Consider the following 16,107-nt stretch of genomic DNA (forward strand, 5'->3'; position numbering starts at 1 on the left):
AATTTAGAATTACTTTGTTTGTTGAAGGTGAGAGGAAACCCCACAGAGACAACGACAGAATGTGCAGTGGGAGCTGTTTGGTGTCGTGGCCTCGGAACCCCTGCAGATTTTTTTTTTTTCTCAAGCCCTCTGGAGTTTATTTGTTTTTTCTGTCCTCCTTGGCCATCAGACCTTACTTTATTCTTTGTTATGTAGTATTGCCTAATCTTATCTTTCTTTTTTCGTTCTTTATCTTCGATAGATAGATAGATAGATAGATAGATAGATAGATAGATAGATAGATAGATAGGTAGATAGATAGATAGATAGATAGATAGATAGATAGATAGATAGATACTTTATTAATCCCAAGGGGAAATTCGCATACTCCAGCAGCAGCATACTGATAAAAAAACAAAATTAAATTAAAGAGTGATAAAAATGCAGGTATAACAGACAATAACTTTGTATAATGTTAACGTTTACCCCCCGGGTGGGATTGAAGAGTGGCAAAGTGTGGGGTCTCCTCAGTCTGTCAGTGGAGCAGGACGGTGACAGCAGTCTGTCGCTGAAACTGCTCCTCTGTCTGGAGATGATCCTGTTCAGTGGATGCAGTGGATTCTCCATGACTGACAGGAGCCTGCTCAGTGCCCGTCGCTCTGCCACGGATGTCAAACTGTCCAGCTCCGTGCCTACAATAGAGCCTGCCTGTTCTTTATGCTGCCTTCCCAGCACACCACCGCATAGAAGAGGGCGCTTGCCACAACTGTCTGATAGAACATCTAAAGCATCTTATTGCAGATGTTGAAAGACGACAGCCTTCTAAGGAAGTATAGTCTTGTAAAGCATTTTGAGCTCCATCATTTGCATGAAAACATATTCTAGAAATAAATGTTGTTGTTACAAACTCCATACACATGGTGACTCAGCATAGGACTTGGACTGAGAATCCATGGGGAACTGAGAATCCATGGGGCCACAAGGCCTACTACTGCATCATCTTTTATAACACAACATGTTAAAGCACCAACACGGGGTGAAGCCTGTCTGGATTTGGTATTTTGTAATAATCAGGATAGAATTGAGGGTTTAGAGGTGATTGAACCACTAGGGTCACGTGACCAGAATGTAATGCAATTCTCAGTATTTTGTAAGAGTACAGATGCAAAGACTAAAATTAAGTTGAACTTTGGTAGGGCTAATTTTGAGCAGATGCGACAAAGTCTAAGTAGGATACACTGGGATAAGCTTTTAAATGTGGAGACAGTCGAGGAGCAGTGGAACAGGTTTAAAAATGTTTTACATGTAATGCAGGACAGATACAGACCTAAATTTGGAATTAATAGGAAACTAAAAAAAAACTCCATGGTGGATTAACAAAGATTAAAAAAAAAAGTTGTAAAGGAAAAAACTGCCGCATAAGGCCTATAAGACTAATAACTGCAATGTGAATTATAGAGTGTATGAGAACATGAGGGCAACCATTAAGAAGGATATCAGGGAGGCTAAAAGACAGTTGGAGAGGAATATAGCAGATAAGGCGAAAGAAGACCCTAAGAGATTCTTTCAGTATTTTAGTAGTAAAAGAACAGTTAAGGAGGAGGTCAAGTTCATCAGGAATAGTAAAGAGGAATTAAAAGATACAGACAATGAAATAGCAGATGCCCTAAACTTACATTTTTCTGGTGTTTACAAGTGAGCAAGTGGATAACCTGCCAACGGTAGATGCGACCTGTAGGGAGGTACTGAGGGATTTGGAAATTGTAGAGGGAGAAGTGCTGCTCAGATTAAATAAGATGAAATCAAACAAATCACCTGGACCAGATAATATTTATCCTCGTGTTCTTAAGGAGGCTAGTGAGTACAGATATAAACCCTTGACACATATTTCTAGGAAGTCACTGCGTACTGGAGAGATTCCAAAGGACTGGAAAATGGCAAATATCATCCCATTATATAAAAAGGGTGACAGGGCAGATCCCAGCAACTATAGGCCAGTAAGCTTAACATGCATCACAGGAAAATTAATGAAAGGAATTATTAAGGATAAGATTGAGCAACACATGGCAAGGACAGGAGTTATTAGGAACAGTCAGCATGGGTTCAGAAGGGGGAGGTCGTGTTTTACTAACATGATGGAATTTTATGAGGAGGCATCAAAAGGATACGATCAAAGTGGAGCAGATGATATCATTTATCTGGACTTTCAGAAAGCATTTGATAAGGTGCTACATGAGAGGTTGGGCATCAAGTTAAAAGAAGTGGGAGTTCAGGGTGATGTTTTTAGATGGGTGCAGAATTGGCTCAGACACAGGAAGCAGAGGGTGATGGTGCGAGGAACCTCATCAGTACTGGCCGATGTTAAAAGTGGCGTTCCACAGGGGTCAGTGCTAGGGCCGCTGCTATTTTTAATATACTGCTCAAAAGAATTAAAGGAACACTTGTTAATCAGAGTACAGCATAAAGTCAATGAAACTTATGGGATATTAATCTGGTCAGTTAAGTAGCAGAGGGGGTTGTTAATCAGTTTCAGCTGCTGTGGTGTTAATGAAATTAACAACAGATGCACTAGAGGGGCAACAATGAGATGACCCCCAAAACAGGAATGGTTTAACAGGTGGAGGCCACTGACATTTTTCCCTCCTCATCTTTTCTGACTGTTTCTTCACTAGTTTTGCATTTGGCTACAGTCAGTGTCACTACTGGTAGCGCGAGGTGATACCTGGACCCTACAGAGGTTGCACAGGTAGTCCAACTTCTCCAGGATGGCACATCAATACGTGTCATTGCCAGAAGGTTTGCTGTGTCTCCCTGCACAGTCTCAAGGGCATGGAGGAGATTCTAGGAGACAAGCAGTTACTCTAGGAGAGCTGGAGAGGGCCATAGAAGGTCCATAACCCATCAGCAGGACCAGTATCTGCTCCTTTGGGCAAGGAGGAACAGGATGAGCACTGCCAGAGCCCTACAAAATGACCTCCAGCAGGCCACTGGTGTGAATGTCTCTGACCAAACAATCAGAAACAGACTTCATGAGGGTTGCCTGAGGGCCCAAATGTCTACTGCGCCCTGTGCTCACTGCACAGCACCGGGAGCTCAATTGGCATTTGCCATAGAATACCAGAATAATCAGGTCCACCACTGGCGTCCTGTGCTTTTCACAGATGAGAGCAGGTTCACCCTGAGTATATGTGAAAGATGTGAAAGGGTCAGGAGAAGCCGTGGAGAATATTATGCTGCCTGTAACATCGTTTAGCATGACTGGTTTGGTGGTGGGTCAGTGATGATCTTGGAGGCATATCCATGGAGCGACTCACAGACCTCTACAGGCTAGACAACGGCATCTTGACTGCCATTAGGTATCAGGATGAAATCCTTGGACCCATTGTCAGACCCTACGCTGGTGCAGTAGGTCCTGGTTTCCTCCTAATGCACGACAATGCCCAGCCTCATGTGGCAAGAGTATGCAGGCAGTACCTGGAGGATGAAGGAATTGAAACAATTGAATGGCCTTCACGATCCCCTGACTTAAACCCAATAGAACATCTGTGGGACATTATGTTTCGGTCCATTAGGCGTCGCCAGGTTGCTCCTCAGACTGTACAACAGCTCAGGGATGCCCTCATACAGATCTGGGAGGAAATGCCACAAGACACCATCCGTCGTCTCATTAGGAGCATGCCCCGACGTTGTCAAGCATGCATACAAGCTCGTGGGAGCCACACAAGATACTGAAAAGCATTTTGAGTAGCAGAAATTAAGTTTTTGAAAAAATGGACTAGCCTGCCACATCTTCATTTCACTCTGATTTTAAGGTGTCTACACAATTGAGCCCTCTGTAGGCAGAAAACTTTTATTTCCATTAAAAGACTTGGCATCCTTTTGTTCCTAAGACATTGCCCTGTCGTTATTTGTATAGATATCCAACTTCATATTGAGATCTGATGTATCTAATGTGTTTCTTTAAAGTGTTCCTTTAATTTTTGTGAGCAGTGTGTATGTAAATGATTTAGATAGGAATATAAGTAACAAGCTGGTTAAGTTTGCAAATGATACCAAGATAGGTGGATTAGCAGATAAATTGGAATCCGTTATATCATTACAGAAGGACTTGGATAGCGTACAGGCTTGGGCAGATTTGTGGCAGATGAAATTTAATGTCAGTAAATGTAAAGTATTACATATAGGAAGTAAAAATGTTAGGTTTGAATACACAATGGGCAGTCGGAAAATCGAGAGTACACCTTATGAGAAGGATTTAGGAGTCATAGTGGACTCTATGCTATCAACTTCCTGACAGTTGAATGGCCTGTTCTCGTCTAGAGTGTTCTAATGTTCTAAATAATAATTCTCAAAACATTCTATAACCAATCTTCAGGCTAAATAAATATACATTAAATCATTCAGTCTGGGGCTCAGGTTTGCTGACAAACCTCTGTGCTGATCAGAGGTGTGCCTAGAATGTGAATGATGTAGCTCTCATTTAAACTTCTGTTTGTCTTCCAGTGCTCTTTCAGTCATGGTGGGCACCTCTTTGCAGCGGTTAATGGGAATGTCATCCATATCTACTCTACCACTACATTTGAAAATATTCTAAATCTGAAAGGCCACAATGGAAAGGTAAAATTGAATTGGGGTGAGGTGGGAGGATTGCCTATAATTGAAAATGATCTAAAAAAGAAGCCCCCAACTCAGTGTCAGTCTCTTCCTATTGCATTGTCAGGTTCGTTCAGTCGTTTGGAGCCCTGATGACAGCAGGCTGGTGTCCTGTGGAATGGATGGGGCCGTCTATGAATGGAACACCCTCACTGGCAAGAGAGAATCAGAATGTGTCCTAAAATCATGCAGCTATACTGGAATCACCATGTCTCCAGACGCTAAAGCCACCTTCGCCGTCGGTTCTGATCTCACGCTAAAGGAGATTGCAGACTCTCAGGTGCAGATGGGATGCTGGAATACGCAGAAGGGACAATTTACAACTTGAGCTAGGAAGAAACAGAAAGATAGATTGTGTAGAATGCTTGCAGATCTTTGATGTAAATGCCATGGATACCTGTGGTGACCAGAAAACTTTATACTTGCACATCCTTCATTCTTTTTAATTGTAGTGGTGATGCACAGAGAAGGTGGGGTTCTGACACAGAGATAGATCAGCTGACATCACCAGGGAAGTGAACTGCTCACAGTGGTCAGAGATGGGCTCCTGGTGGCTGATGGATGGAGCTCTCATTTTAGCTCATGCTGCAAAGCGCTCACCTCAGAACTTGAGAACGCAGGTTCACAGCTTACAACTGTCAGTTCTTGACAGAGCAAATCCTTGAATTGAGATGCTTCGTGATGTGAATCCACAACAATTCAGTTGGTGGCAAGGTTGAGATGGATAGCTTTATTTTCTTGGAATTGTCCAAGTCAGTGCACCAACACTGTAACACATTCACATGAAATTTCTGACTTCTAAACATCTTAGTTACTGTTAATAAACCTTTAGTCATCTTTGGGTCCCTAAATTATTAGTGAGGACCATATTGAAAAACTTGTGATGACAGTTGAACAACTTAGCCACTAGGGGGCCACTGTGCCTCTGAACATAGATAACTTAATTTAATGTAAGCAGTGGAGACTCAATTGTGACTTGTGCTTCTTAACAAAGGCAAATAAACTTAAGGTCATACAGATATTTGGCACAGGGACTGAACCTTTTTTTTCTTAGACATTGCCAACAATGTTTACATTTACCCAGACAACATTTAAAATGTCAGATTTTGGAACATGAGAGTTTTTGTTTTTGTGTCATTAACTTTACTTTTGTTGCTACTTGATAAGGTTTTGCTGCCTACCTTGCCTGAAAGCATTTAGTAATAGAGAGAGCAACAGAAAAAGAAATACAGTATATGGGTACTGATGAAGTATAATAAAATAGGTCAGCCATAAAAGATATATGGATTTACGTGTTCAATTCATGACATCGATCACTTTGTATAAACACTCAGATATGGCCAATCAGACATTGTCAATCAGCTGTCTACATGATTCAGTAAAAACTGTCCTTCATATTTTGCAGATCCTGCGTGAGATTCAGTCAGATGTTTCCTACACATCAATTGTGATGTCTCATTCAGGTCGAATGCTTTTTGTTGGCACATCAGCTGGCACCATCCGTTCGATGAAATACCCACTGCCCATACAGAAGGAATGGAACGAATGTTATGGCCATGCAGCACCAATCACAAAGGTAATCGTTACACTTTTTTGTCTTAATTAATGCATATCCTTCCTGTTTTTTCAGCATTGAGTCCCAATTCATGCCATGAGAGGTTGGTTTGGGCTGTGTTTGGCAGCACCTCTCAGCCATATAGAATCAAAGTAAATCTTGTGAAGCAGAGAGAATATACAGCTTTGTAAGACCACCCTGACAATTTCATTTGTATCTTTTCCAATCCTTCTGTTCTGTTAAATCAGTCTTTTTTGGAGTGTAATATTTAACCATTAGTCGATCTCGTAACCCCACTGTAGTCTTAAATTTTGGAGATGATTATATATGAAATCAAAAAAAAATTCAAAATTGGACACAACTTGGGCAAAAATACAATTTTGTCATATAGTGGAATAAGCTGTATTAGAATATTCAATAAATGTTCATTTGATTTTTATGATGGAAATGAAAATGGCCTTGAGAAATCTTGTTGCATTTTCTGAATCACTTTTCTTGCTGAAGGTCACAGTGGCAGTAGGCCAAGCAGGTCAACCTAAACTTCTCTGTCCCCAGCAACAGAACCCAACTCTTCCTAGGAAATTCCCAGGTATTGCCAAGGCAGCCAAAAGAGATAATCCCTCCAACGTAACCTTAAATGCTGCTCTAGGGGCAGTCGACTACCACGGAGGCATCCTTAAGATATGCCCAAACCTCCTCAACTGGCCCCTGTCAATCTGGAGACGCAGCAGTTCTACTCTAAGGCTCTCCCATGTTGCTGAGCTTCTCATCCTATCACAGAGTATCAACCCAGCCACCATGTAAAGAAACATCATTTCTGCTGTTTGTACTTACAATCTCATTATTTTGGTTATTACTCGCAGCTCATATGGATATTTTTCTAATTTGTTTTGTGTAAAATAAAAATAGAATTCTGTAAAAGTTAATATCTTGAAATGTTACCTCAGTGTCTCTTAGGCTGATGCATTTTTTCCGTTCCTGACATGTAGCAAGGCCTAAAATACATGAATAAAGCTTTGGCACCTCTTAAAGCTTTTACACATTGTGAACATTCCAGCCCGGATCACAGACAGACGCTAATGGCACCAGTACCAAAGCACATGTGATTTTATTTACAGTGTCCCCAATAGCCCAAACACACACTTTCTTTACTCTTTTTATCTTCTTTGTCTCTCACTCTCTTTTCTTCCTTTATCTCTCAGTCCTTCTTTCTCCTCCACTCCTCCTCAGCAAGCTTCGTCCACCTCCTCCCGACTCTGGCTCCCAGAGTAGTGTCTGCTGGCCCCTTATATAGGGCACCCAGAAGTGCTCCAGGTGTCTTATGATGTGTTTCCGGCAGCTCTTCCGGGTATAATGGAAGAGCTGCTCTCCAAGGCTTGGCAGTAATTGTATCAACCCCTTGTGGCGCCTGCAGAGCCCAACAGGGCTGTACCAAACTCCAAGTCCCATGAAGCCTTGTGGGAATCTGAGGCACCACTGCAACCCAGGGGGGCTGCCATCTAACATTCCGAGGAGGTCCTGCTCTGGCCACACTCCCAGCGTGGAGGCATCCCGGCCGTCTGCCACAACATATAAACATATATTCAGGTTGAGGTTCTCACATTTAAAGATATGCTTCACTTTAAAAAGTCTTCTAAACTTTATCTAAGCAACATTAAATTAGAATAAATCCAAATAATAAGGGCTGATAGCATCCACTTGAAAATCGTATGTGGTATAATTGCAGCTGGTTATGTATTTAATTGTAATGCCTTGTAAGTTGTATCAAGGTGACACAGAGGTAGTGCTGCTATTTCAAAAGATCAGTTTTTTGGGTTTGAGTCCTATGCCTGGATGTTGTCCATGAGGACTTTCCATGTTCTCTCTGTGCCTGTGTAGGCAAACCAAAAGGCTGGGAGTTGGATCTGAAAGGAACTTGTTGGCCTTTTGAGGATTACCTCTTGCCTTGTACTCAGTGCTGCCAGAAAGTCTATGACCCATTGCAACCCTGAATTGAATTAAGTATGCCTTAGTATATTATAGCAGTCGAGTGTTGAATCATGTTAGCCAATGATTGATACAGGAGAAAGTAGAGTCAAATTAATTAATTAATGCGCCAGCGAATTAACTCACATAGATTTCATATCAATCAGAACAATGTTGATCTTCCGGTGGCAGCACACTTTAATAGTAATGGCCACAGCAATAAAGGATCTGAGAGTCACTGTGCTTAGATAGATAGATACATACATACATACATATATACATACATACTGTATTAATCCTAAGGGGAAATTCACGTAATCCAGCAGCAGTATACTGATACAAAACAAAAAAAAAACAATGTTAAATTAAATAGTAATAAAAATGCATGTAAAAGCAGACAATAACTTTGAGTAATGTTAGCATTTACTCCCCCGGGTGGAATTGAAGAGTCGCATAGTGTGGGGGAGGAACGATCTCCTCAGTCTGTCAGTGGAGCAGGACAGTGACAAAAGTCTGTCACTGAAGCTACTCCTCTGCCTGGAGATGACACTGTTCAGTGGATGCAGTGGATTCTTCATGATTGACAGGAGTTTGCTTAGTGCCCGTCGCTCTGCCACAGATGTTAAACTGTCCAACTTAACTCCTACAACAGAGCCTGCCTTCTTAACAAGTTTGTCCAGGCGTGAGGCGTCCTTCATCTTTATGCTGCCTTCCCAGCACACCACCGCATAGAAGACGGCACTCGCCACAACCGTCTGGTGGAACATCTGCAGCATCTTTTGCAGATGTTGAAGGACGCCAACCTTCTAAGAAAGTATAGTCGGCTCTGACCTTTCTTACACAGAGCATCAGTATTGGTAGTCCAGTCCAATTTGTCATCCAGCTGCACTCCCAGGTATTTATAGGTCTGTACTCTCTGCACACAGTCACCTCTGATGATCACAGGGTCCATGAGGGGCCTGGGCCTCCTAAAATCCACCACCATTCCTTGGTCTTACTGGTGTTCAGGTGTAAGTGGTTTGAGTCTCACCATTTAACAAAGTCTTTGATTAGCTTCCTGTACTCCTCCTCCTGCCCACTCCTGATGCAGCCCACAATAGCAGTGTCATCAGCAAACTTTTGCACGTGGCAGGACTCCGAGTCGTATTGGAAGTCTGATGTCTGTTGGCTGAACAGGACCGGAGAAAGTCCAGTCCCCTGCAGCGCTCCTGTGTTGCTGACCACAATGTCAGACCTGCAGTTCCCAAGATGCACATATTGAGGTCTGTCTGTAAGATAGTCCACGATCCATGCCACCAGGTGTGAGTCTACTCCCATCTCTGTCAGCTTGTCCCTAAGGAGCAGAGGTTGGATGGTGTTGAAGGCGCTAGAGAAGTCCAAAAACATAATTCTTACAGCACCACTGCCTCTGTCCAAGTGGGATAGGGTTCGGTGTCGCATATAGATGATGGCATCCTCCGCTCCCACCTTCTCCTGGTATGCAAACTGCAGAGGGTCAAGGGCGTGGCGGACCTGTGGCCTCAGGTGGTGAAGCAGCAGCTCCATGGTCTTCATCACATGTGACATCAAAGCAACAGGCTGGAAGTCATTCAGCTCACTAGGACGTGATACCTTTGGGACTGGGGTGATACAAGATGTTTTCCAAAGCCTCGGGACTCTCCCCTGTTCCAGGCTCAGATTGAAGATGCGCTGTAGAGGACTGCCCAGCTCCAGCGCACAGGCCTTCAGCAGTCGTGGCGATACACCATCTGGATCCGCTGCTTTGCTGGCACGAAGTCTCCTCAGCTCTCTGCTCATCTGTGCTGTTGTAATTGTGGGTAAGGGGATGTCTCACCTATACTGGTATCAGCAGAAGGATGGTTGGAGGATGCAGTACTCCGAGATGAGAGTTGGTTAGGGTGGTCAAACCTATTAAAGAAGTTGTTCATTTGGTTTGCTCTCTCCACGTCCACGTACTGCTCTTTCGTCACCCTGAGCTGGACTCGGAGTTCCTTCTGCATGCCTTGAGCTCATGCTGATCACCTTCTTTAAAAGCCCTTTTCTTCTAGTTCAAAAGGCCTTTGATGTCACTTGTAATCCATGGCTTGTTGTTAGCATAGCAGTGTACTGTTCTTACTGGAACTGCAATGTCCATACAGAAGTTGATGATGTCAGTTGTGCAGTCAACAACCTCTTTAATGTTCTCACTATGTGACCCCAGCAGTATATCCCAGTCTGTAGTTCCAAAGCAGTCTCTCAAAGCCTGCTCTGCCTCAGGGGACCACTTCCTGAATTATCGTGTGGTTGTAGGTAGCGCCTTTACTCTTGGTTTGTAGTGAGGCTGAAGCAGAACCAGGTTATGATCTGCTTTCCCAAGCGCAGGCAGCGGGGTGGCGCTGTACGCGTCTTTAATGTTTGCATACAGTAGGTCGATAGTCCTATTTCCCCGGGTGTTACAGTCCACATACAGTAATCCCTCCTCGATCGCGGGGGTTGCGTTCCAGACCCCCCCGCGATAGGTGAAAATCCACGAAGTAGAAACCATATGTTTCTATGGTTATTTTTATATATTTTAAGCCCTTATAAACTCTCCCACACTGTTTATAAATATTCCCCGCAGAGTTATACAGCATAATCCCTTTGTATTCTCTTAGATATTAGGTAAAATTCATTGAAATTATGTATATAAACACACTGTTTATATACAGTAAAACCTAAATATTATTTTAAAGATATTGAGTGTCTCCGATATCACATGTTACAGCCATTACGATAGACATGCCACCAGCAATAAATACGTACAATGCAACAAAAATAGTATACAGTAAATGTGTGTACAGTGACACTAAACGTACGTACATGTACTAAGTACTGTAAGTAGAAAATTAATTATGGTTACTCACCAACAATGACACGATGACTTTTCCGATAACAATGAGTTTTATTTTACTGCACAACAAAGGAGAGCGTTACAGCCCTTAAAGGAGCCACTTCAGGCGATTGTGTAGCACTGCCGTTGTTCTTCTTCTGGCAGTCTTCAATCCAAATCCCTAAAGCAGCTTCCATCCAGACTACTGCCTTATTACATCCACTTACAACTTGTTTTGCATCCTGGTTAAAAGGACACTGCGGCCGTAGATCTTATATTCCTTTCCTACTTTTTAAATAAAAGAATCGTAGCCTTCAACAAATCCAAAACGTTTACCTTTTCGCAATCGTTAACATCTTCCTTTTGCGCTTGGGCACGGCCCCTGAAGCAGTAGCAGATCGTTTTGGAGCCATAATGAAGGGCTTGACTATGCACAAAGATAAACACAAAAGAGCACAACTCTTTACACAGCGAAACACGTTGATGCTGAATGAGCGAGACAAGACTTCCTGGTTAACACTGCATTCAGCAAGCAGGAGCTTAACTGCGTGCTCTGATTGGTTAGCTTCTCAGTCATCCGCCAATAGTGTCCCTTGTATGAAATCAACTGGGCAAACCAACTGAGGAAGCATGTACAGGAAGTAAAAAGACACATTGTCCGCAGAACCCGCGAAGCAGCGAAAAATCTGCGTTATATATTTAGTTATGCTTTCATATAAAATCCGCGAAAGTCAAAGCGCGATATAGCGAGGGATTACTGTACTGGACTATGGGTAATTTCAAGACCAAACAGGAGCAGAGAGAATGGGAATGCAAAATTATGCTTAAATTCAATACTCTACAAAATGGTCTGAATAGAGACAAAAGTTTTATGACCAGATATGTGGACTAACAGACTGATTGACCAGCTGACTACATTGGTGGCCTATCTTACAAACAATGCACTTAAAAAAAACCTTACAGGACTTTCTCTAGTGATGGTTATCTTAGCTCTACATTTTATTAGTTCATTGTTCTCTTCTTTCAGGGTTAATTCATCTGAGGTTTATTAATTTTGCTAACATTTGAACAAAAAGGTTGTTAAGATGAAAGAAAAAAAATCACTTTGCTGTCCAAATATAAGTGAGAGGATTTTTCAGTTTCATTGTTACACCTTGCCTGATGAAGGGGCCTTAGCTGCCTCGAAAGCTTGCATTTGTAATCATTTAGTTAGCCAATAAAAGGTGTCATTTCACCCTATTTTCTCCTATATTAGTATATTATGTTATTGTATCTTAAGAGATCACCAATTTGTATCCATCATGTTATGTCATACAATGTTCTGGCAGATAAACTTTTTGAGCAAAAACTGGGAGATGAAAAATAAAATAAAACAAAGAAATAATAGAAAGTGAAATTAAACTGAAGCCCAATACAAGAGACAATAATCACGGTCAAGAGAACAAGAGGGTCAAAACCAAATGTACACATGAGGAAAGAGCACCATTAAAAAACTTTGAATTCTTAACACAATTGGTATCCACAGATCAGATAAGGACTTGAACTCATAGCCATCCTTTTATCCTGTTGTGTCCATTACGGGTCCTGATCTCTAGTAACACTGGAGGTGGACATAACGACAGTAATAAACAACAGTGGCATTTGAGGACCAAAACTCTCTGCTCTGAATGATATAGATAAATAGGATTAACAGAGAAAAAAATAACATAAACTGCTTTGAGAAGCATTTATTATTTGAGTTTACATAATTTTAAAAAAATCTGTTTTTCTGACTGTCCCCACTACGTGCAGATGACCATAACATATGATGATCAGTTCCTGCTGACTGTCTCTGAAGATGGGTGTCTCCTCATATGGAAGATAATCGATAAGGAAGGACGAGGGCTGAAAAGTGAGAAGGAAGTTACATATGCAGAAGAGATTCTCATAACCAAGTCCGACTTGGAGGAAAAGGTAAGTTCTGTTATTTCCAAATGGTTTACATTTCTTGTCTTCATTAGATAAATTTACTCAGGCCTGTGTGAATGCTGCATGGACAGTGTTCGGAATACATTCTTAAAACTGCTTAAAACAATTCAAGGTTGTGGGGCCAAAGCTTATCTCATCAGCATCAAGAGCAAAACCGGAAAACATTCTGTAGTGAACACCAGTTCATAACAATGCCCACACAGGCACACAGTTAGACTCACTGTCATCACAGCCAATATATAATGGTGTTTTGTCATGGTAGGGCCCGAGGGTGACCCTATTCTTCCTTTTCAGACTATTTATTACGTAGACCTGAATAGAATGAGTCAAATCTCACCTATAGACCTTTTATGTTTGTTCTTACCAGCCTGGGCACTGTCAGCATGGACTGCTATTGTAGTTAAATACTTCCCCCTTTCCTTTACATTTATAACCCCAGGCAATTCTATACAGTATCAGAACAGGTAAGAGAGACAGTTACATGTTTTATTCACAGTTCAACTTAATGTTTCCAATTGTGCCCAAATATACATGTTGAGTGAAATGAGTGTGACCCTACAAGCTAGATAGAATGCAGTTCATCTTGTTTGCTTAGGTGGCTCGTGTTTTAGCATACTGATTTGGCCGCATGGCCGTATACATTCATGGAACAGCAGAAACAGCTTCTTTGTTAGCCTAAATCTGTACTACTCCAGGTTCCTTGATGTACCTCTCATACCAATGGAATATCGTAGGGCAGGGACTCTACTGGTTCATTCCAGTTCTGTTTAGGAAAGACTCTGCCCTCATTCCATCCCTGGCCTTTCATCTCAGCCACCTGTATTCTCCCAAGCTAGTTGTTCAGAGCTTGTTTTCTAACAGGTCTTTTCTATATACTACTTTTGATCTATAGTGGGTACAATGACTTGTTTTGTAAAGTTTTATTCTTTTCTCAATGCATATTTTTTACCATAATATGTAATTACACCATCATCATGACAAATGGCTAATTTGCCTACTCCATGAATCTTTGTGGTATATCTCATTCACTTTTCTTAGGAATTATTTTACTGTATGTTCAGAATTAAGTACTCTGAGCTTGTCTTCTAGACAAAGAATGTGACATAAGCTTACGCGTATATTGAATTAAATTAAAGAGTCACCCTGACATTTGTCTTTACGCACATGTGATTTCTAACTTGCTTTTGATATCAGAGAACAGGCCCTGTGATTAAACTGGTACCCTACCCAGAGTTTGCCACTGCTGTGTGCTCAGTGCTGCTGGGATGAGCGGCTGTCCACTGGATTGAACTAAACAGCTTTGAGAAGGCCATATTATGTTATAAATTCAAATTATGGAATGGTGTTCACTATATGCAGTCATATGAAAAAGTTTGGGAACCCTCTTAATTCTTTGGATTTTTGTTTATCATTGACTGAACTTTCAAAGTAGCAACTTCCTTTTAATATATGACATGCCTTATGGACACAGTAGGATTACAGCAGTGATGTTAAGTTTATTGGATTAACAGAAAATATGCAATATGCATCATAACAAAATTAAACAGGTGCATAAATGTGGGCACCCCAACAGAGATATGACATCAATACTTAGTTGAGCCTCCTTTTGCAAATCTAACAGCCTCTAGATGCCTCCTATAGCCTTTGATGAGTGTCTGAATTCTGGATGGATGGTATTTTTGACCATTCTTCCATACAAAATCTCTCCAGTTCAGTTCAATTTGATGGCTGCCGAGCATGGACAGCCTGCTTCAAATCATCCCATTTCTATGATATTCAAGTCAGGGGACTGTGACAGCCATTCCAGAACATTGTACTTCTCCCTCTGCATGAATACCTTTATACATTTGTTATGACCAAGCAACTCCATTTTTGTTTCATCAGTCCATAGCAATCTGTGGTTGTCTGTAACCATTCTCACAATCCTGTGCATATGCCGCTCCTGTATTTTTCTTGGCCTGCCCGACCTGATGTTTAACAGCAACTGTGCCTGTGGCCTTCCATTTCCTGATTCAATTCCTTACAGTTGAAACTGAGAGTTGAAACCTCTGAGATAGCTTTTTGTAGTCTTCCCCTAAACCATGAGACTGAACAGTCTTTGTTTTCAGATCTTTTGAGAGTTGCTTTGAGGATCCCGTGCTGTCTGTCACTCTTCAGAGGAGAGTCGAAGGGAAGCACAACTTGCAATTGGCCACCTTAAATACCTTTTCTCATGATGGGACACACCTGTCTATGAAGTTCAAGGCTTAATGAGCTCATCTAACCAATTTGGTGTTGCAAGTAATCAGCATTGAGCATTCAAATCAGCAAAATTACAAGGGGACCCACATTTATGCATTTCCAGTTTTTCACATTTGATTTAATTTCATACTGCTTCACTAAAAATCTTTGTTCAGAAAACACTCCAGTGCTCAGATGTTCCTAGGAAATGAAAGACATACCACTGTTAACTTTTTTGTTGAAAGTCGAGTCAATTATTATGCAGGCTGAGAGGGGTTCCCAAACTTTTTCAAATGACTATAAATTATGCTTGCACTTTTGTTTCAGAGAAAATGTTTCCATGTTTTTAAAGACTGTCCTGAAGAACATGCTTCAAATCTGTTTATCCTATTTTTATTTCTTGTTTCAAATCACAGAATCAGATCATGCTGGAACTGAAAACAAGAGTGGAAGAATTAAAAATGGAGAATGAATATCAGCTTCGGCTAAAAGACATGAACTATAATGAGAAAATTAAAGAGCTTACTGAAAAATTTATCCAGGAAATGGAAGCACTGAAAACAAAAAGTCAGGTGAGCTGGTGGGCAATTTTGTAGAAATGAAAAAGACAAATCATAAAAATATCATAGGCTAATGATGTTTGAATTGGCCTGCAAACAAGGAAACACAAGCCCTTACCTCGAAACATCGAGCCATGTACAGCCAGTTAGGAAATAGAGAATGAGAATCCACAAACCCAGTATAATTATCTGAGATTTTTATCTATCTTCTATAAATGATTCTATTTAAAAGATTGGCTGTTCTGAGTATGATGGCTCAGTGTTTAGAACTGCTACTACACAAAGTAGTTTTTGTTTAAACTTTGGCTTGGATGTTGTGTGTGTGGAATTATTGGCAATATTTCCAACATTATTTTGTT

At 41.3% G+C, this 16,107-nt stretch overlaps 1 protein-coding gene across 1 annotated transcript in view; it reads left to right on the forward strand.

Annotated features, from left to right (window-relative positions):
- Positions 1 to 16,107, forward strand: part of cfap57 (cilia and flagella associated protein 57) — a 105,130-nt gene that overhangs the window by 34,368 nt on the left and 54,655 nt on the right. Inside the window, exons 9-13 of the mRNA XM_039734497.1 lie at positions 4,483 to 4,596; positions 4,700 to 4,912; positions 6,038 to 6,208; positions 12,792 to 12,953; positions 15,605 to 15,760. Coding sequence (XP_039590431.1) covers positions 4,483 to 4,596; positions 4,700 to 4,912; positions 6,038 to 6,208; positions 12,792 to 12,953; positions 15,605 to 15,760 — 816 coding nt within the window. The remainder of the gene's footprint in view (positions 1 to 4,482; positions 4,597 to 4,699; positions 4,913 to 6,037; positions 6,209 to 12,791; positions 12,954 to 15,604; positions 15,761 to 16,107) is intronic.

The sequence above is a fragment of the Polypterus senegalus genome, chromosome 14 (genome assembly GCF_016835505.1).
Source record: "Polypterus senegalus isolate Bchr_013 chromosome 14, ASM1683550v1, whole genome shotgun sequence".
NCBI lineage: Eukaryota > Metazoa > Chordata > Cladistia > Polypteriformes > Polypteridae > Polypterus > Polypterus senegalus.